Source organism: Dendrobates tinctorius, unplaced genomic scaffold, assembly GCF_039654945.1.
Source record: "Dendrobates tinctorius isolate UK_male_01 unplaced genomic scaffold, ASM3965494v1 ptg000063l, whole genome shotgun sequence".
In the NCBI taxonomy this organism is placed as follows: Eukaryota; Metazoa; Chordata; class Amphibia; order Anura; family Dendrobatidae; genus Dendrobates; species Dendrobates tinctorius.
In genome coordinates, this window is record NW_027361731.1 from 32,996,524 (window position 1) to 33,013,972 (window position 17,449).

At 43.0% G+C, this 17,449-nt stretch overlaps 1 protein-coding gene across 1 annotated transcript; it reads right to left on the bottom strand.

The window, feature by feature from the left end:
- Window positions 1-337: 337 nt before the first annotated feature.
- On the bottom strand, window positions 338-12,572 carry LOC141094131 (uncharacterized). Its single transcript, XM_073579866.1, has 6 exons — window positions 11,607-12,572; window positions 11,298-11,477; window positions 11,092-11,215; window positions 10,911-11,008; window positions 10,622-10,712; window positions 338-1,737 (listed from the first exon to the last, which is right to left on the bottom strand). The coding sequence occupies exons 1-6, from the start codon at window positions 11,676-11,678 to the stop codon at window positions 464-466; spliced, it is 1,839 nt and encodes a 612-aa protein (XP_073435967.1). The 5' UTR covers window positions 11,679-12,572; the 3' UTR covers window positions 338-463.
- Window positions 12,573-17,449: the final 4,877 nt, after the last annotated feature.

The window sequence follows — 17,449 nt, forward strand, 5'->3', positions numbered from 1 at the left end:
TGGGGTCTGCCAATATGGGGCTAGTTTTCTGACTGTTTTGGATAACATGATACAGGATTTTAGTTTTTTTTGTCTAGTCTCGCTTGAATATAGGTCAATATTAAATAGTCTCCTGATGACGCCTTTGAGGACGATGAAGCCCATAGAAATGAGAGGTTGGAGAGTGAGTGTGTATACGTCATCTCACCCTATATACTGAACTGTGGGGTATATGTTTTTTCTATTAGTCACCTACTGACTAACCTTCAGGGGGTGAATTATGGGTATAGTTTTACATTTGGAATTAATAAAGTTTAGTTTTATCCTTTTGTCAGCAAACCTGAGACACAAGAGACAACCCATTTGAGAAGATTCAGTTTTGGTTAAAACTATTCCAACACTATGAACATAAAAAAGGCTTCTCCCCTATGTGACATCTCTGATGTTTATTAACAGTTGATTTCCAAGTAAAATATTTCCCACATTAACAGGAAAAAGGCTTCTCCCCTTTGTGAGTTCTCTGATGTGCGATAAGATTTGATCTATCTGTAAAACATTTCCCACATTCTGAACAGGAAAAAGGCTTCTCCCCTGTGTGAGTTCTATGGTGATTAACCAATTGTGATTTCTGGTTAAAACATTTCCCACATTCTGAACAGGAAAAAGGCTTCTCCCCTGTGTGAGTTCTATGGTGATTAACCAAATCTGATTTCTGGTTAAAACATTTCCCACATTCTGAACAGGAAAAAGGCTTCTCTCCTGTGTGAGTTCTATAGTGAGTAACAAAATGTGATTTCTCGTTAAAACATTTCCCACATTCTGAACAGGAAAAAGGCTTCTCCCCTGTGTGAGTTCTATGGTGAGTAACAAAATGTGATTTACGTGCAAAACATTTCCCACATTCTGAACAGGAAAAAGGCTTCTCTGCTGTGTGAGTTCTCTGATGATTAACAAGATTTGAATTTTGAGTAAAACATTTCCCACATTCTGAACATGAAAAAGGCTTCTCTCCTGTGTGGGTTCTTTGGTGTTCATCAAGATTCCCTTTCTGGTTAAAACATTTCCCACATTCTGAACAGGAGAAAGGCTTCTCCCCTGTGTGAGATCTTTGGTGTCTAACAAAATGTGATTTTTCGTTAAAACATTTCCCACATTCTGAACAGGAAAAAGGCTTCTCCCCTGTGTGGCTTCTTTGATGGCGATCAAGACTTGTTTTCCATTTAAAACATTTCCCACATACTGAACATGAATATGGCTTCTCTGCAGTGTGAATTCTCTGATGTTTAACAAGATTTGAATTCTCAGTAAAACATTTCCCACATTCTGAACATGAAAAAGGCTTCTCTCCTGTGTGGGTTCTTTGGTGTTCATCAAGATTCCCTTTCTGGTTAAAACATTTCCCACATTCTGAACAGGAAAAAGGCTTCTCTCCTGTGTGGATTCTCTGGTGAGTAACAAAATGAGATTTCTTGTTAAAACATTTCCCACATTCTGAACATGAAAATAGCTTCTTTGCTTTAGGAGAAGTTTGTTTTTTATTGCCTCTTTTGTGACTTAGATTTTCCTTAGTAGTAAGTGGTGAATCAGAAGATGGGACCTGCTTCATAGGATCAGATGACAGATCTTTGCTGTGAATGGATGATGATATATCTGGAGTAATAGCAATCACTTCAGTTGTATCTTGTAGGATCTCAAGATCATCAGATTTAAAAATTGAAGATGTCAGCTGTCCCTCTGATCTCCTGGTACAGTCATCTGCTAAGATAAAAAACAATTTTTTAAATAAAATATCCTTGAGTTTTATATTTTTGAATGTTTCTACTTAAACTGTCCCTAAAAATGGCAAGCTATGTAAAAAACTTTAATTATTTACCAAGACAATGACAGTTCACAGTCTAATAGAAAACCTTGTTGGATGAGCCAGTAGTGTGTGGTGTTCAACTGTTTGTTCATTCTGCCTCCCAAATATTGAATAAAAAGAAACCAGTCAATGTTATGTAGGCGAAAGTGATACCAATTCTCATCTCACAAAAACAAGTCCCCACTCAGGTCCATCATCTGTCAATGGAAAAACAGATAAGGCAGCTAACAGTTAATGCTATAGTTAGGATTAGTGTTGGGGCTAAAGTTAGGGTTAGGGTTTATTCTAAAGTTAGGGATAGGCTAAAGAATTTTGCTTTTCTCAATTGTTTCCCCAATAATTTGGTCACATCAGTCACATCAGAGTTTTCTATTTCAGGGAAAAAAATAAAAATGAATAAAATGGCCCGTCAGTTTTACAGTGCAGAGGAGGCTTATGCACTTTTATGTTCTGAAAAAAAAAAAAATTCTTAATAAATATAATTCTGGATTAATTATTCAACGGCTCATATACAAAAAAATCAATCCTTAAAAGATACTTTATTAACCAATCATTAAAAAGTTTTCAAAACTTCAAAAAACAGGCAAACAAAAATAGGCTTATTGCTGATTTTCAAAATCCAGCCACAAACACTAGAGAGTCGTTCCAATGTCAGGTAGAGGGTCACAAACCTATTTGTCCCTATAGGGCCCTATATCTCTCTCCTACCTGACAGCGGAGGTTGGCACCCTCTTGATACGCAAATGGTGCCCCCGCTCCTCGGCGGCTCTCCCTAATCTCCCTGTTGACTCCTATGTAAATGACATCAGCTTGGAGTACAACAGATGGCCGGGGACAAAAATATAATAGATAATAACCCCATGCCACAAACCACCAAGACAAAAATATAAGGAATAGTAACTGGAGAAAACTCTAATTTTTGGCAGATTTGTAAACGATTGCTTTGGGAGGAAAAGGGGTCTAAATAACCCTATTTAGGTGTCTCCCTGCCTGACAGCGGAGCTTTTACACCCTACGTTACTCTGGTGCCCCCGCTCCACGTGGGCTGACCCTTACTGACCCCTACACTTCTCACCCAGAAAGAGGAAAGAGGGTGTCAGAACATATGGCCAAGGGAGACAGGGGTAATAACTTAGAATTATCCCTGAAAAAATCCCCCCCAAAGACAAAAAATGTTTTAATAATAATAATAATAATAAAAAAAAAAAAATGTATCTGCAAACTGATGTATACAGTGTATGGGATAATAGTGCATTAGCAAAGGCAGTTGCAAGTAAAGGGGGTAAGATATCAATCAGAACAGATACACAATCATTTAAATGTTCTTAAGCAGCATTAATGTACATTTCTCACATCACAAAACGCTGCTATTGCCTCTAATCCCCAACAACACATTTTTCATATTGCATCATGCCCAAAACAATGAGCCATTGATCGCTCAGGCTCAAAATTGCACTGTCCCAAAAAAAAAAAAAAAAATCAGCAAATTAACAAATATGTAAGAACTTAGCTCATGGCCACTGAAAAATCACCTCAATATATATAGTAGGCGGGGTGATAGTACTTTGACAAAGGCAATTTCAAATAACGGATACCTGCAACCAGGCATGACATCTGATGCTCGGAGGGAGCATTCATAATACATCATGGGCCTCCTGATGAACTCCTTTTACGGGAGGGAAACGCGTCGGGACGATTTTTCATTGGCCATGAGCTAAGTTCTTACATATTTGTCAATTTTGTTGATTTAATACTTGGGGATAGTGCAATTTGAGCCGGGTGATCAATGGCTTATTGTTTTTGGGCATGAAGCAATATGAAAATATGCTGTTATGGGGGATTAGAGGTAATAGCAGCGGTTGGTGATTTGAGAAATGTTTATTAATGCTGTTTAAGAATACTCAGATGGTTGTATATCTGTTTTGATTGATACCTTACCCCCGTTATTTGAAATTGCCTTTGTCAAAGTACTATCACCCCGCCTATATATATTGAGGTGATTTTTCAGTGGCCATGAGCTAAGTTCTTACATATTTGTTAATTTGCTGATTTTTTTTTTTTTTTTTGGGACAGTGCAATTTTGAGCCTGAGCGATCAATGGCTCATTGTTTTGGGCATGATGCAATATGAAAAATGTGTTGTTGGGGATTAGAGGCAATAGCAGCGTTTTGTGATGTGAGAAATGTACATTACTGCTGCTTAAGAACATTTAAATGATTGTGTATCTGTTCTGATTGATATTTTACCCCCTTTACTTGCAACTGCCTTTGCTAATGCACTATTATCCCGTACACTGTATACATCGGTTTGCAGATACATTTTTTTTTATTATTATTAAAACATTTTTTGTCTTTGGGGGGGATTTTTTCAGGGATAATTCTAAGTTATTACCCCTGTCTCCCTTGGCCATATGTTCTGACACCCTCTTTCCTCTTTCTGGGTGAGAAGTGTAGGGGTCAGTAAGGGTCAGCCCACGTGGAGCGGGGGCACCAGAGTAACGTAGGGTGTAAAAGCTCCGCTGTCAGGCAGGGAGACACCTAAATAGGGTTATTTAGACCCCTTTTCCTCCCAAAGCAAATGTTTACAAATCTGCCAAAAATTAGAGTTTTTTCCAGTTACTATTCCTTACATTTTTGTCTTGGTGGTTTGTGGCATGGGGTTATTATCTATTATATTTTTGTCCCCGGCCATCTGTTGTACTCCAAGCTGATGTCATTTAGATAGGAGTCAACAGGGTGATTAGGGAGAGCCGCCGAGGAGCGGGGGTGCCATTTGCGTATCAAGAGGGTGCCAACCTCCGCTGTCAGGTAGGAGAGAGATATAGGGCCCTATAGGGACAAATAGGTTTGTGACCCTCTACCTGACATTGGAACGACTCTAGTGTTTGTGACTGGATTTTGAAAATCAGCAATAAGCCTATTTTTGTTTGCCTGTTTTTTGAAGTTTTGAAAACTTTTTAATGATTGGTTAATAAAGTATCTTTTAAGGATTTACTTTTATGTTCTGACAGTGAAGAAAGTGCAGTGTCAGATGGCGATGTGGATTTCGAGGGCTTTAGTAGCAGCGACAGTGATAGCTCAGAAATGAGCAGTGATTCTGGTCCATCCTCACACACAAGGACCAGTACAACAAGAAGGACAAATAGCGCTTCTGGAGAAATGTCTCCAACTCAGGGAACAATGCCCAGTACTAGCACTGTCCCTAGTGCACGTGAATTGGCGCACACCAATGTCCAAGGGGCTTTGCCTCTTGATGTAGCATTTCCCAGATGGGAGGCTTCGGATTCGGCTACTCTATTCATCCATAATTTTAATGCCATTCCTGGTATAAATGTGGAGGTGGAAAATTGTGGACCAATTATTTTTTTTAATTTGTTTCTGACAGATAGCTTGCTAGAGCATATAGTCCTACAATTTTATATGTGTCCCAATTCATCAGCCAGAATCCACGATCCTATTATGCTAGGTCAAATTTATGGAACCAACTAATATCCTAGAAATGAAAACATTTTTAGGACTTACAATCGCTATGAGGCTTGTTAAAAAAAATGAGCATTCTGTCTTATTGGTCCAACCGCCCTGTTCAAGCCACCCCTATATTTCCTGCCGTTCTTCCTAGCACCTGTTATGAAATGCTCATGAGCTTTTGGCATTTTAATGACAATAGTCAATACCTGCCCGGAAATGTCCCAGAACATGACAGACTATTCAATATCAGACCTATCATCGAAGACTTGACAGAAAAGTTGTTAAAGCTCTACACCCCAACAGAAAACATTTCCATTGATGAGTCTCTTGTAAAATTCAAAGGTAGACTGCACCTCAAGCCATTTATTCCTTCTAAGAGGGCAAGGTTCGGGATAAAGCTCTATAAAATGTGCGAGAGTTCAACCAGATACACATCAGCTTTATACATTTATGAGGGGAAAGACAGCGAACTAAACCCACCAGGATGCCCTACTTATCTGGGGACATCTGGAAAATGGTTTGGGAGCCGATAACTCCATTTTTACAAAAAGGTTACAATCTGTATGTTGACAACTATTATGCCAGCATACCCCTATTTATAAGTCTGGTTGAACATTAGGGGCTTATGGGACCATTCGAAAAAAACATCAGGGGTTTCCACAATCATTGCTCAGCAAAAAATGTTCCGAAAGGGGCAGTCAGGGGCTTTACACAATGAGAGCTGCTTGCCCTTAATATTAAGGATAAAAATGATATTTTAATCCTGAGCTCGATCCACACAGATGCCACAAGGGCCACTGCAGACCAACAGGGATCCACTACTCCAAAACCTGTGTCTGTCATTGACTACAACAAATATATGGGGGTGTGGACCTTGCAGATCAGGTTCTACAGCCATACCAGGTATCAAGAAAATCATATACCTGGTATAAAAAGTTAGTCATGTATTTGTTGCAGGTGGCCACATATAATTCTTTTGTGTTAAACAAAAAAGCCGGAAATGCAGATACTTTCCTTGATTATTATGAAAAGGTCACTGAAAATCTTGTTTTTGAAAATTTTGTCCCCGCCAATCCTTTAGAATCTGAAGATGTCAGAAGACTCACTGAGCGACATTTTATTGCACTCATCCCAGTAAGTGAACCAAGAAAGAACCCCCAGAGAAGATGTGTATGTTCCTAGAGAGGAATGAGGCATGATCCCCGCTATTATTACCCACAATGCCCATCACTGCCAGCCTTATGCCTCCATGACGGCTTTATAATCTTCCACACAGAACCACGTTTTTGAACTGTTTTGACATTCAAGCATTTGGATTATTTAGTGACAGACACATTTGAGTAGAGCGGACTTAACAATTTCCGGGGGTAGGTGGGGGGGAGGTCTCCAGAGACACAAGCTGGGCACAATATATTGGGAACTACAATGGCATTTCTGCAATTTTTGCTCTGAAATTTCCACTATGTGTTTCTGGAAATCATCCATGTAGTGAAAATGGTCACTATAATAATAATAATAATCTTTATTTTTTATGTAGCGCCAACATATTCCGCAGCACTTTACAGGTTGCACACATTATCATCACTGTCCCCGATGGGGCCACAATCTAAATTCCCTATCAGTATGTCTTTAGAATGTGGGAGGAAACCGGAGTACCCGGAGGAAACCCACGCAAACACGGGGAGAACATACAAACTCCTTGCAGATGTTGTCCTTGGTGAGCCACCGTGCCGCCCCCTGTCCATAGATGAATTCCCAGAGGGGTGTCATTTCCAAAATGGGGTCACTTTAGGGGGGATTCTGTTGTTCTGGCACTTAGCGGCTCTCCAAAGTACCATAACAGCAGAATCCCCCCTGAAGTGACCCCATTTTGGAAACGACACCCCTCTGCAAATTCATCTCTGGGTGTAGTGACCATTTACCTATCTACCTATTTTCCAATGTAAAATCTGGGGTAAAACAACATTTTAGTGGTAAAAATCTCATTATTTTTTCTTCACTGCCCAATGGTATAATTTTCTATGGAACAGCGGTGGTGTCAGTATGCTCACTGCACCACTGGAAGAATTCATTCAGGGAAGTATTTGGTAAAATGCAGTCACTTTTGGGGCTTATGCTGTTCTGGCACCTCAGGGGCTCTGACAATGTGACATGTCACCCACAAACTCTTCCAGCAAAATCTGCTCTCCAATATGGCGCTCCTTCCCTTCTAAGCTCTGCCATGCACCCAAACAGTAGTATTCTCCCACATATGGGGTATCTACGTGTTCAGGAGAAATTGTATGGAGCAATTTCTCCTGTTTCCCTTATGAAAATGCAAAATATGGAGCTAAAAAGATTTGTGAAAAATTGTATTTTTTATTTTATTTCCACAGCTCCACATTATAAACTTCTGTGAAGCACCTGTGGGTTCAAGGTGCTCAATACACATCTGGATAAGTTCCCTAAGGGGTCTAGTTTCCAAAATGGTGTCACTTGTTGGTGGTTTACACTGTTTAGGCACATGAGGGGCTCTCGAAACATGACATGGCAACCGCTAATTATTCCAGCATATTTTACATTTAAAAAAATCAAATGGCGCTCCTTCCCTTCCGAGCGCTGCTGTGTGCCCAAACAGTAAATTTCCCCCACATATGGGGTATCGGCATGCTCAGGAGAAATTGCAAAACAAAATGTATCGTCCATTTTCTCCTATTACCCTTACGAAAGTAAAAAAAAAAGTAGGTCTAAAGGAAAATTTTTGTGATGGTGGGTTCTGACACTGATGTTCCTTGATCTTGAAGTGCACCTTTTGTTTAGAAGTTTTTCGGGGCTCTTTTGTTATCATTCGTATTATCCATCTCTTTGATTTGCCATGAATTTGACTCCTACGGCCACGTCCAGGGAGGTTGGCTACAGTCACATGGAGCTTACATTTCTGAATAATATGTGCAGCTGTAGTCACAGGAACATCAAGCTGCTTGGAGATGGTCTTATAACTTTTACCTGGAACATGTTTGTCTATAATTTTCTTTCCAATCTCCTGAGACAACTCTTTCCTTCGCTTCCTCTGGTCCATGTTGAGTGTGATACGCACCATGTCACCACACAGCACAGTGAGTATCTGTAGCCTCTACACAGGGCACTCAATGATTCTAAGACTGTAGACACCTGTAATGCTAATTAGTGGACACACCACGATTTATCATGTCCCGTTTGCCACATTATTTTCAGGGAACCACCATTTCTGTCCAGGCCTATTTCATGAGTTTTATTTTTTTTTTTAATTCTGTGGAAGCATGGCTGAAAAGCAATGTCTGACTTTCATTTGTTCATTTTCACAGATTTTTTATTTATTATTACTTTTGTCAGATTCAAGGTATTTCTGTGACCATTGTGGGTTTTTCTGTCATTAAACGAGGGGTACCAACAATTTTGACCCCGTGTGTATAGATTATAACTCTCAGTGAATTAATTTATAACATGGATTCACTTTATGGGGATTTTGATTATTCTGATTTTCTGTCATTTAGTTATATTAGGGCTTCTGCATATGGTGTGTCCAATCTCATCTGGGATCTGGTCCTGCTGTCCAGCTGGAGTAATCTGCTCCCTACTTCAGCCAATTGGAAAGTACCACACCCTACTAAAGCTCAAAGCACATGGCCGGAATCTGCCAGATACAGCGCTGTTCTCCTCTGGTTCAGTCCTCTGAGCTCAGCTAGCGGCTTGTGCATTTGTTTCCTGCTCTGACCGTGGCCCGTCTACTGACTACTCTTGTGTCTTCTGATTCTGTATTCTGTCCTTCTGGTTCTGACCCAGCTACCTGACTATTCCTCTTGCTATCTAACACCGCAGAATAGCAGGTAACACCATGGTCCAAGCCTAGTGGTCCCAGTGTAAGTCCAGATCCATGTAATGGTGTTAAAGGGCGATGAGCAAGGCAATCCTTGGGATATGGGAAGCAGAGAAGATAGTGCCAACCAGCAAAATGTCACCGGTGATGGCGGCGCCTGCGCAGTAGCATCTATAAGTAAGAGATAGAGGCTACTGGACAGGCGCCGCTGGTGTCATTTTGCTGGATGTAATTTTTTTAGCCACAATATTATAGGCATTATCAACAATAATATCAATGCTATTATATGCATTATGTAATAATGGGGGCAGGTCAGTGAGGGATCAGCGACCTGTCATAAGCCAATACAGATGAATATGTAATCAGACCACATAAAGCCCCGCCCACAGCCTGCCCCAGAGCCCCACCCACAGCCCCGCCCCAGAGCATGGGAATGTCATTAACTGAAAACTACAAATACAGATTACACAACAGTAAACCAGAGTTGCCCTCATTTATGGTGGACCATTGGAGCTACTATGGATCCTGAGCAGAAGATTAGAGAAAATAATATTGCTCCCCATTTCAGGGGAGATTGTGCAGTAATCTGAATTCCTTAGGATCAAAAACAATCTAATTTATGACGTGGAGTGACTCCATGACACCAGGGCTGGAGCCAACACATCTCCTGCAGGCGGGAATAAATGTATATTACAGCCCTCAGCCACGCACAGCTTAGAGAGGTGAGTTGTGAAATACTCGCCAGGATTCGAGTACCACGAGTACCAAATCCTAACGAGTATACTCGCTCATCCCTAGTGACCATGAGACATTCAGCAGCACAGAAGGGAGAGAAGATTCATCCGATAAGATCTCAGGGATCTAGGAAGCCAACAGCATCATTACCCTCCGCTTTCTCTTACAGGCCCAGCATAATATTTTTCTTCAAGTGATTTTCTATCTTGTCAGCACATTCTACGTACGCTGTCATTTGGCTTTATAGTTTAGAAGACTCTGGCTGTTACCTGTCTAATTCCTGTCTCTTTGTCTTGAGAATAAACTTTAGGATTTCTATGCAGCCGCAGCTCCAGTCCCGAATAGCGGCGGAAGCGACGGGTGTTGATGCGAGAGACTCGTGCAACTTTCTTGCATCACACACAGTAGTGTGATCCTGGCCTAACTTTGCGTCCAGTGTGACCCTTTAAGCGTGCATTCGGCCTATATTTGGTCAGGTACAAGTAATTATATAGATCTCGCTTTAAGGGATCACCCTCACACAAATCCCAGGGGGTAGGTGGATCCTCCAGGTTGTAAGTTCTATAGAAAAGGGCTTTCAATGCCCAAAGTCATTTGCACAGTTTTGGGTGGAGGAGAATGTTGTGGTCTAGAGGCAAAATGGTGATCATGGTAATACGGCCGGACTACACCACCGATAAAGCAGCCACAGCCGGTGACTGAGAGGAATCTGTGACTTCTCTGTATTTAATGGTTACTACTCACCTGGGTAGTCATATGTGGGAATCTCCTCTTTACACCGCTCATCATCTCTCACATCTGTCTCTGTAGTATTAATATGGGTCAGATCTTCACCCTGAAACAAATATTGTAAAAGTCACAGACAGATGGAGAAGTCCCATCTATGATCAGCTCTAATCCTGCCATCTCCACTGTTCTCATTACACAAGTATAAAACATATAATACTGGTGGATAAAACAAGACTGAGCACAAGACCTTCACAGCTGTCTTTACATCACAGGGGAGATCTCCTGACACCTTCTCTCCATCTACCTGATGATCCTGAGGAGCACTGGGATCTTCTTGGTTACAGTCTTGCGGAAGAAGAGGATGGGGACATCTCTCTGGTGTTGTCCTCTTACTGGATAGATCTGGAGGAAACACATACAGGGACTGAATTCATTCTCTACATACAGATAATTATAGGCCGTGTGTATTTAGTCCTGTCTATTACCTGGTGATGTGAGGGGCTGGGGAACCTCCATTATGACGTTCTTGTACAGATCTCTGTGTCCTTCTAAATACTCCCACTCCTCCATGGAGAAATAGACAGCGACATCCTGACACCTTATAGGAACCTGACACATACAATGATACCGTCATCCCCCGATCCCTTCATAGTGTTACTGTATAATGTACCAGCATTCCCAGCAGTGTCACCTCTCCAGTCAGCAGATCAATCATCTTGTAGATGAGTTCTAAGATTTTCTGGTCATTGATGTCCTCATGGAGCAGGGGGTGAGGTGGAGGCCCCGTGATTGGGCTCAGGGGTCTTCCCCATCCCTCAGACACAGGGTCCTGACAGCGATCACTAGAGGTCTTCTTCACCACTGTGTAATCCTGGTTATGGAGAGACACATTAATAAATCTCACTACAGACATTTCCAGAGTCCTCACCTCTCCAGTTCTGTCCATCTGTTATTCCCATAGATAAGAATGATGTAATGTGACGTCATCAGAATCTCTCACCTCTCCAGTGAGACGGAAGAGGATCTCTAGGGTGAGGTGTAACATCCTCTCCGCCATCTTGTCTCTGTCCATATCCGTCCTTGATGGGGAAATCAGGAAAATTCTCTTCTGTAGAAGATCTTCACTGAGAGGATCTGATATTGTAGAGACCTGAATGAGAAGATGATCCGATGTAACATCATAAGAATCCTGTGTAATAATACAATTACTGGAGATAATAAGGGAAACATATGAGGAGATTTATTATCTTACAGGGTTTAGTTTTCTCCCCTGACATCTACTAATAAAACCTATATATTTAGGCCACAGACAACAAGCAGTTTCCTCCTCGGAGTCGGCAGCTGAACACGTTCCTCATAGACTCATCTTCCATAACGCTAATTCTCGTCTCATTACCGACACTGGAATCGGCATTAGCAATACTGCAGGAGATATTCATTACACGCGACATGAGAAATAACTCCTTCATGATGAGGACGACATCTTCATCTTCTACTGCGGCTCTAGAGACAGATTTGGCCAGAGTCGGTCACTGCCTCCATCCCCACCGGCCGTCTATATGAAGGTTTCCCGTCTTCCCCGCACTGGAATCTTCTCTCCCGTTAGATCTCAGCTCTGAGTCACACACAGAAGTTTGAGGCTTTTCTGGAAGAACAGGACAGGAGAGATCTGAGGCCGATGTCTCCATGTACAGGGTTACCCCTCGGGATAAGAGGCTTTTCTATCCCTTTCCCCCCAATTAGAGGGGACACCTGTGGATATCGGGGTCTTTACCGGCTGCAGTCCTGGGGGGATTTACTCAGTAACGTGGACGTTGGACAAACGCCACCATCAATTACCATCAGAGTGAAGGAACATCGCTCCTCTATTCAGCTCTATGGATCCAGGATGAAATCCACTGCGGCCCCTGCAAGAAAAGAGCGAAGTCTGGTGAGACCCCCGAGGCCGGAGATTTCTACAGCTGCTCTGTGCGCACAGGACCTGTGATGAGGTCACGGGGGGGGAGGAGTCAGGGGTCACATGACCAGGTGCCTCAGTGTGTGCAGGACTCTGCTGTGCTGGTTGTCATGGTGCTGGATGAGGGGAAGTTTATGTGTGGGGTCAGGAGGGGTTTACAGGGTGGATGTAGCAGAGCCGCGTGTGTACAAGGTGTACGGAGCGGAGCCGCGTGTGTACGAGGTGTACGGAGCGGAGCCGTGTGTGTACGATGTGTACGGAGCGGAGCCGCGTGTGTACGAGGTGTACGGAGCAGAACTATGTGTGTACGAGGTGTTCGGAGCGGAGCCGTGTGTGTACGAGGTGTACGGAGCAGAGCCATGTGTGTACGAGTTGTACGGAGGGGAGCTGCATGTGTACAAGGTGTACGGAGCAGAGCCGCTTGTGTACGAGGTGTTCGGAGCGGAGCCGTGTGTGTACGAGGTGTACGGAGCAGAGCCATGTGTGTACGAGTTGTACGGAGGGGAGCTGCATGTGTACAAGGTGTACGGAGCAGAGCCGCGTGTGTACGAGGTGTACGGAGCGGAGCCGTGTGTATACAAGGTGTACGGAGCGGAGCCATGTGTGTACGAGGTGTACGGAGCGGAGCCGCGTGTGTACGAGGTGTACGGAGCGGAGCCACGTGTGTACGAGGTGTACGGAGCGGAGCCGCGTGTACGAGGTGTACGGATGGGGCCGCGTGTGTGCGAGGTGTACGGAGCGGAGCCGCGTGTGTACGAGGTGTACGGAGCGGAGCCCTGTGTGTACGAGGTGTACGGAGTGGAGCCGCGTGTGTACGAGGTGTACGGAGCGGAGCCCTGTGTGTACGAGGTGTACGGTGCAGAGCCGCGTGTGTACGAGGTGTACGGAGTGGAGCTGCGTGTGTACGAGGTGTCGGGATCCCTCAGATTACTCTTTCATCTGAAGGACCGATGTTCTTAGGTGTGAAGCATCATATGTCTCTAATTAAATCAGCTCCGTGGAGAAGAACTACACAGACACCAGCTGTATGGTACAACTCAGGATGCCTCCAAGACGCCTCTGGCTTATCAGTTAGGCTTCTGTCTTTTATAGTAAAGAATTTAAACATTTTACAGACATGCGCAGTACAAATGATTTTACAACTTGTTTTAGACAAAGAAAGTCATTTAGGCGAAAAAGCAGAGGTATTTGACCTTGGTTCACAAGGGAGATGTCTGAGACATCTCCTCGAAGAACAGATAAGGTTTTAAACAAGAGAATGCAACATAGACAGAACTCAATTTAACTCCTTCAGTTCCTATCATTCCCCCCTTTGACATCTTCATTTTCCACAATCTGGAACACTGGATCCTGCAACAACAGCGGATAGTGGCTCGTTCACCAGGTACTATCCCAGGCCGACGGGTTGCCCAAGGGAGACAGGTCTTCTACCTTCTCCATCCCCCAGATACTGAAGCCACGTCCATCATTGCAAGAGTACGCTCCTTCATGCCAGAAATGAGATGTCAATCTAGGACTCAAAGGAATAATAGTTAAATTCTTGTTGTTTACAGTCAAACTTCCTTATCTATTTCTACATCTTTTCTTGCATACAGAGATACACCAAAAAACAAGTTTCAATAGCACATATATTACGAAGATACAAACAACAATACGTAATAGACTTAGTATAATCCCAGTTATCCAGCCTCCAATACCCTTAAACCAATTAGCTGGATTAAGAAAGGAGAATGTATCTGACCACCAACTATCCTTAGTACGATCATTGTCTTTATCGTACTGATCTCTAAGTTTTTGAACATCCTCTATTTTTGATCTTAACTTTATAATGCTGTTGGGATCTATATAATGACAGCAAGCGGGTCCGATGACTTGACACATACCTCCTTGCGCTGCAGTTAAATAATCTAATACTATGGTATGCTGATTAGTGGCTATGATGAGCTGATTTTGGACAGCAACGGTGGTGTTCAATATCTCCAATGTATCCCATATTTGGTCATCTAAGTAATCTGTAGCCCTGACTAATTTATCCCACATTTGAGTAATCATAGGATAAATAAAAATAGAGCTGACAATTTTATTGGCCACACTCATCTGCACTATATGTGGTCTCCCAGAGAGGCGAGGTGTATTGTCAGCAGCTCTTTTGTACAACGTGTGTTTAGGTATGCTCTGAGTATTCAACTGGTCATTCGGAATAACAAAGGTAGCTGGAGTCAAACGACCCAGAGTACAAGCACCTTTTACCCCTACTGGCAACCATTTATATGCATTGTCTCCACATACCCAGTACATGTCACTAGGTAGGTCCCATAGGGCTGAATGTTGTAATACCAGTCTATGAACTAAATCTATGAACGCAGATACATTCTGAAGCATACACCAATTTGGAAGTTGTCCTAAAGGGCTACAATACCCTACATCGGGATTTCTACAGGTGGGAGTTCCTTTCTCATATCCAGATGACTCGTTGCAAGGTATATTACCTGAAATATTAAAACAAGTTTCATTATTGCCCTGGGGAAATAAATTGGAATACTCCCAGGACGTGTTATGCAACCTTCTTTCTAGCAGTATTGGTTTGAAGGCATCAGTAGAGTGGGAAGTTACATTAAAACTAACTTGTAGGCCATACATTGGAATTTGCCCCAGGTAGGTTAATCGAGTTCTATTCCTGGGTACCCAAGCCCCCCCTTTATATGCCAGATATTGAAGGTATGTATTACTTCCTGAAAGATTACCCTGCCACCAAGGGTATCCTACCCATCCCACAATAGGTATACCAACAGTTGTGTTCCATAACTTCACATTATTTGTGGCATTATTAGCAAGTGTATCAGAACAACTGGTCCAGGCAAATAATTCCTTGGGTGGCATAGGAATAACAAGGAACGGAATACTAGTGGCTGATACTGCTGAATGTGTGCAGATCCAGCAAATGATTTGACCAATCATTTAGTATTTTTTCATGATGTTGTATAAACTTATTATTCAAGGACATTGGAGAATTTAGATTGTCCCACGCAGCTACCATTATTACAGATAATGCAACAAAACCAAACCAAAACATTATGCACTCTTATGCTTTGTTAATTCCTGTGGCTAGTTTGCAATGCGATGCGTGGATCCAGGTTGGTCGTCCTTCCAACTTAACAGAAGTAGGCGTTGTCAGGAGTACTTGGTAAGGTCCTTGATATCGGGGTTCAAGGGTCTTTCTGGAGTGTTTCTTGACATATACGTAATCACCAGGTTGTAGACAGTGAGTTCCTTCCACACTATCTGGATCTGGAATGGAAGAGAAAACTAGAGAATGCATTTGAGTTAAATGCTTTTGCAACTGGATTACATAACTTGTCAAATTATCCACATTGAGTGTTAAGACCTGTGGGTAGTACAACCCTGTGTTCGGTGGTCTTCCAAACAGTATCTCGAAGGGTGACAGTTTAGCTTTCCCCGTGGGTGTGTACCTTACTGAGAATAATGCTAATGGGAGACACTCTGGCCATGGTTTATGGGTTTGTTCCATGGTTTTCTGTATTTTCAATTTTAGTGTCCCGTTCATTCTCTCTACCTTCCCTGAACTCTGTGGGTGGTAGGGTGTATGAAATGCCTGTTCTACACCTATCATTTGCATGACATTTTGCATTACCTCAGCAGTAAAGTGTGTACCTCTGTCTGATTCAATTGTTTCAGGGACACCGAATCGTGGTACTAGTTCCATCACCAGTTTCTTTGCAGTAGCTCGAGCTGTAGCCGTTTTCACCGGGTAGGCCTCTGGCCATCCAGAGAAGAGATCTACACATACTAGGATATTTGCATACACTCCTACCTTGGTAGCTGTATGTCGTCAATCTGCCGTCTCTGAAACGGGTAGAGAGGCCTAGGTGTCGCTTTCTTAGGGACTTTTACTGTTTTACCTGGGTTGTGCTGTGCACAGATGAGGCATGATTGTACAAGTTTCGCGGCTGCGCAACTGAAGCCAGGAGCGATCCAGAAGGCATCTACCATGGCACACATGTGACTTTTTGAGGTGTGATTGGGGCCATGTGCTGCTTGCGCCATGATTGGGAACAGGGACTTTGGTGGGCACATTTTATCCTTATTCTCCCATACTCCATTTGAGTTCAGCTCAGCTCCCAGTCTCCCTCGGTGTACCTTCTCTGTTTGGGCAGCCTTTTGCTGGAGGGATTTCAGGACATCTAGACCCAATGTGGCTGGAATACGCTGACTCCCCGCCACCGTCCACTGCTCTCTCTAGGCCGCCTTGTGCTATTTTAGCAGCCTCGTTCGCCCTTCTATTGCCCTCTACCTCCACGGAGTCACCTTTGTGTGTGCTTTTACCTTGACAATGCCAACCTGGACTGGTAACATCAATGCCTCCATCAATTGTTTCACCAGCTCTGCATTTTTAATGGGCTTCGAATCTGTGAAAATATTAGCGACTTTACCTGCAGCGGCTCTACACGCCTCAGTGAGTGCCTTCAACTCTGCCTCCTGCGCCGACATGTGAGGAGAGAGTGGTTCCGCTCGGATTACCTCATGTGAGGATACTACTGCATATCCAGTGTAGAATCGTCCATCCTGGTGGTATCTGGGGCCATCTACAAAAAAGAAACTCAAAGTCTGCATTAGGAACAGGTTTTTCATGAATGTGTGCAAACCCAACTGTCTCCTGACTCATCAGTTCTATGCAGACATGTTCATGCGTCATGTCAAAGTATCCTTCCTCACTTGCCAATACGGTCACCAATTCCCCCTTTTCTGAATCCACAGGCAGGAGGGTGGCTGGATTCAGAACGTTACATCTTTTGAGGAGTGACATACTCAGGAATTAGTAGAGCACACTCAAGTCGGAGCTGTCTGGCCATAGACAGATGTTTTGG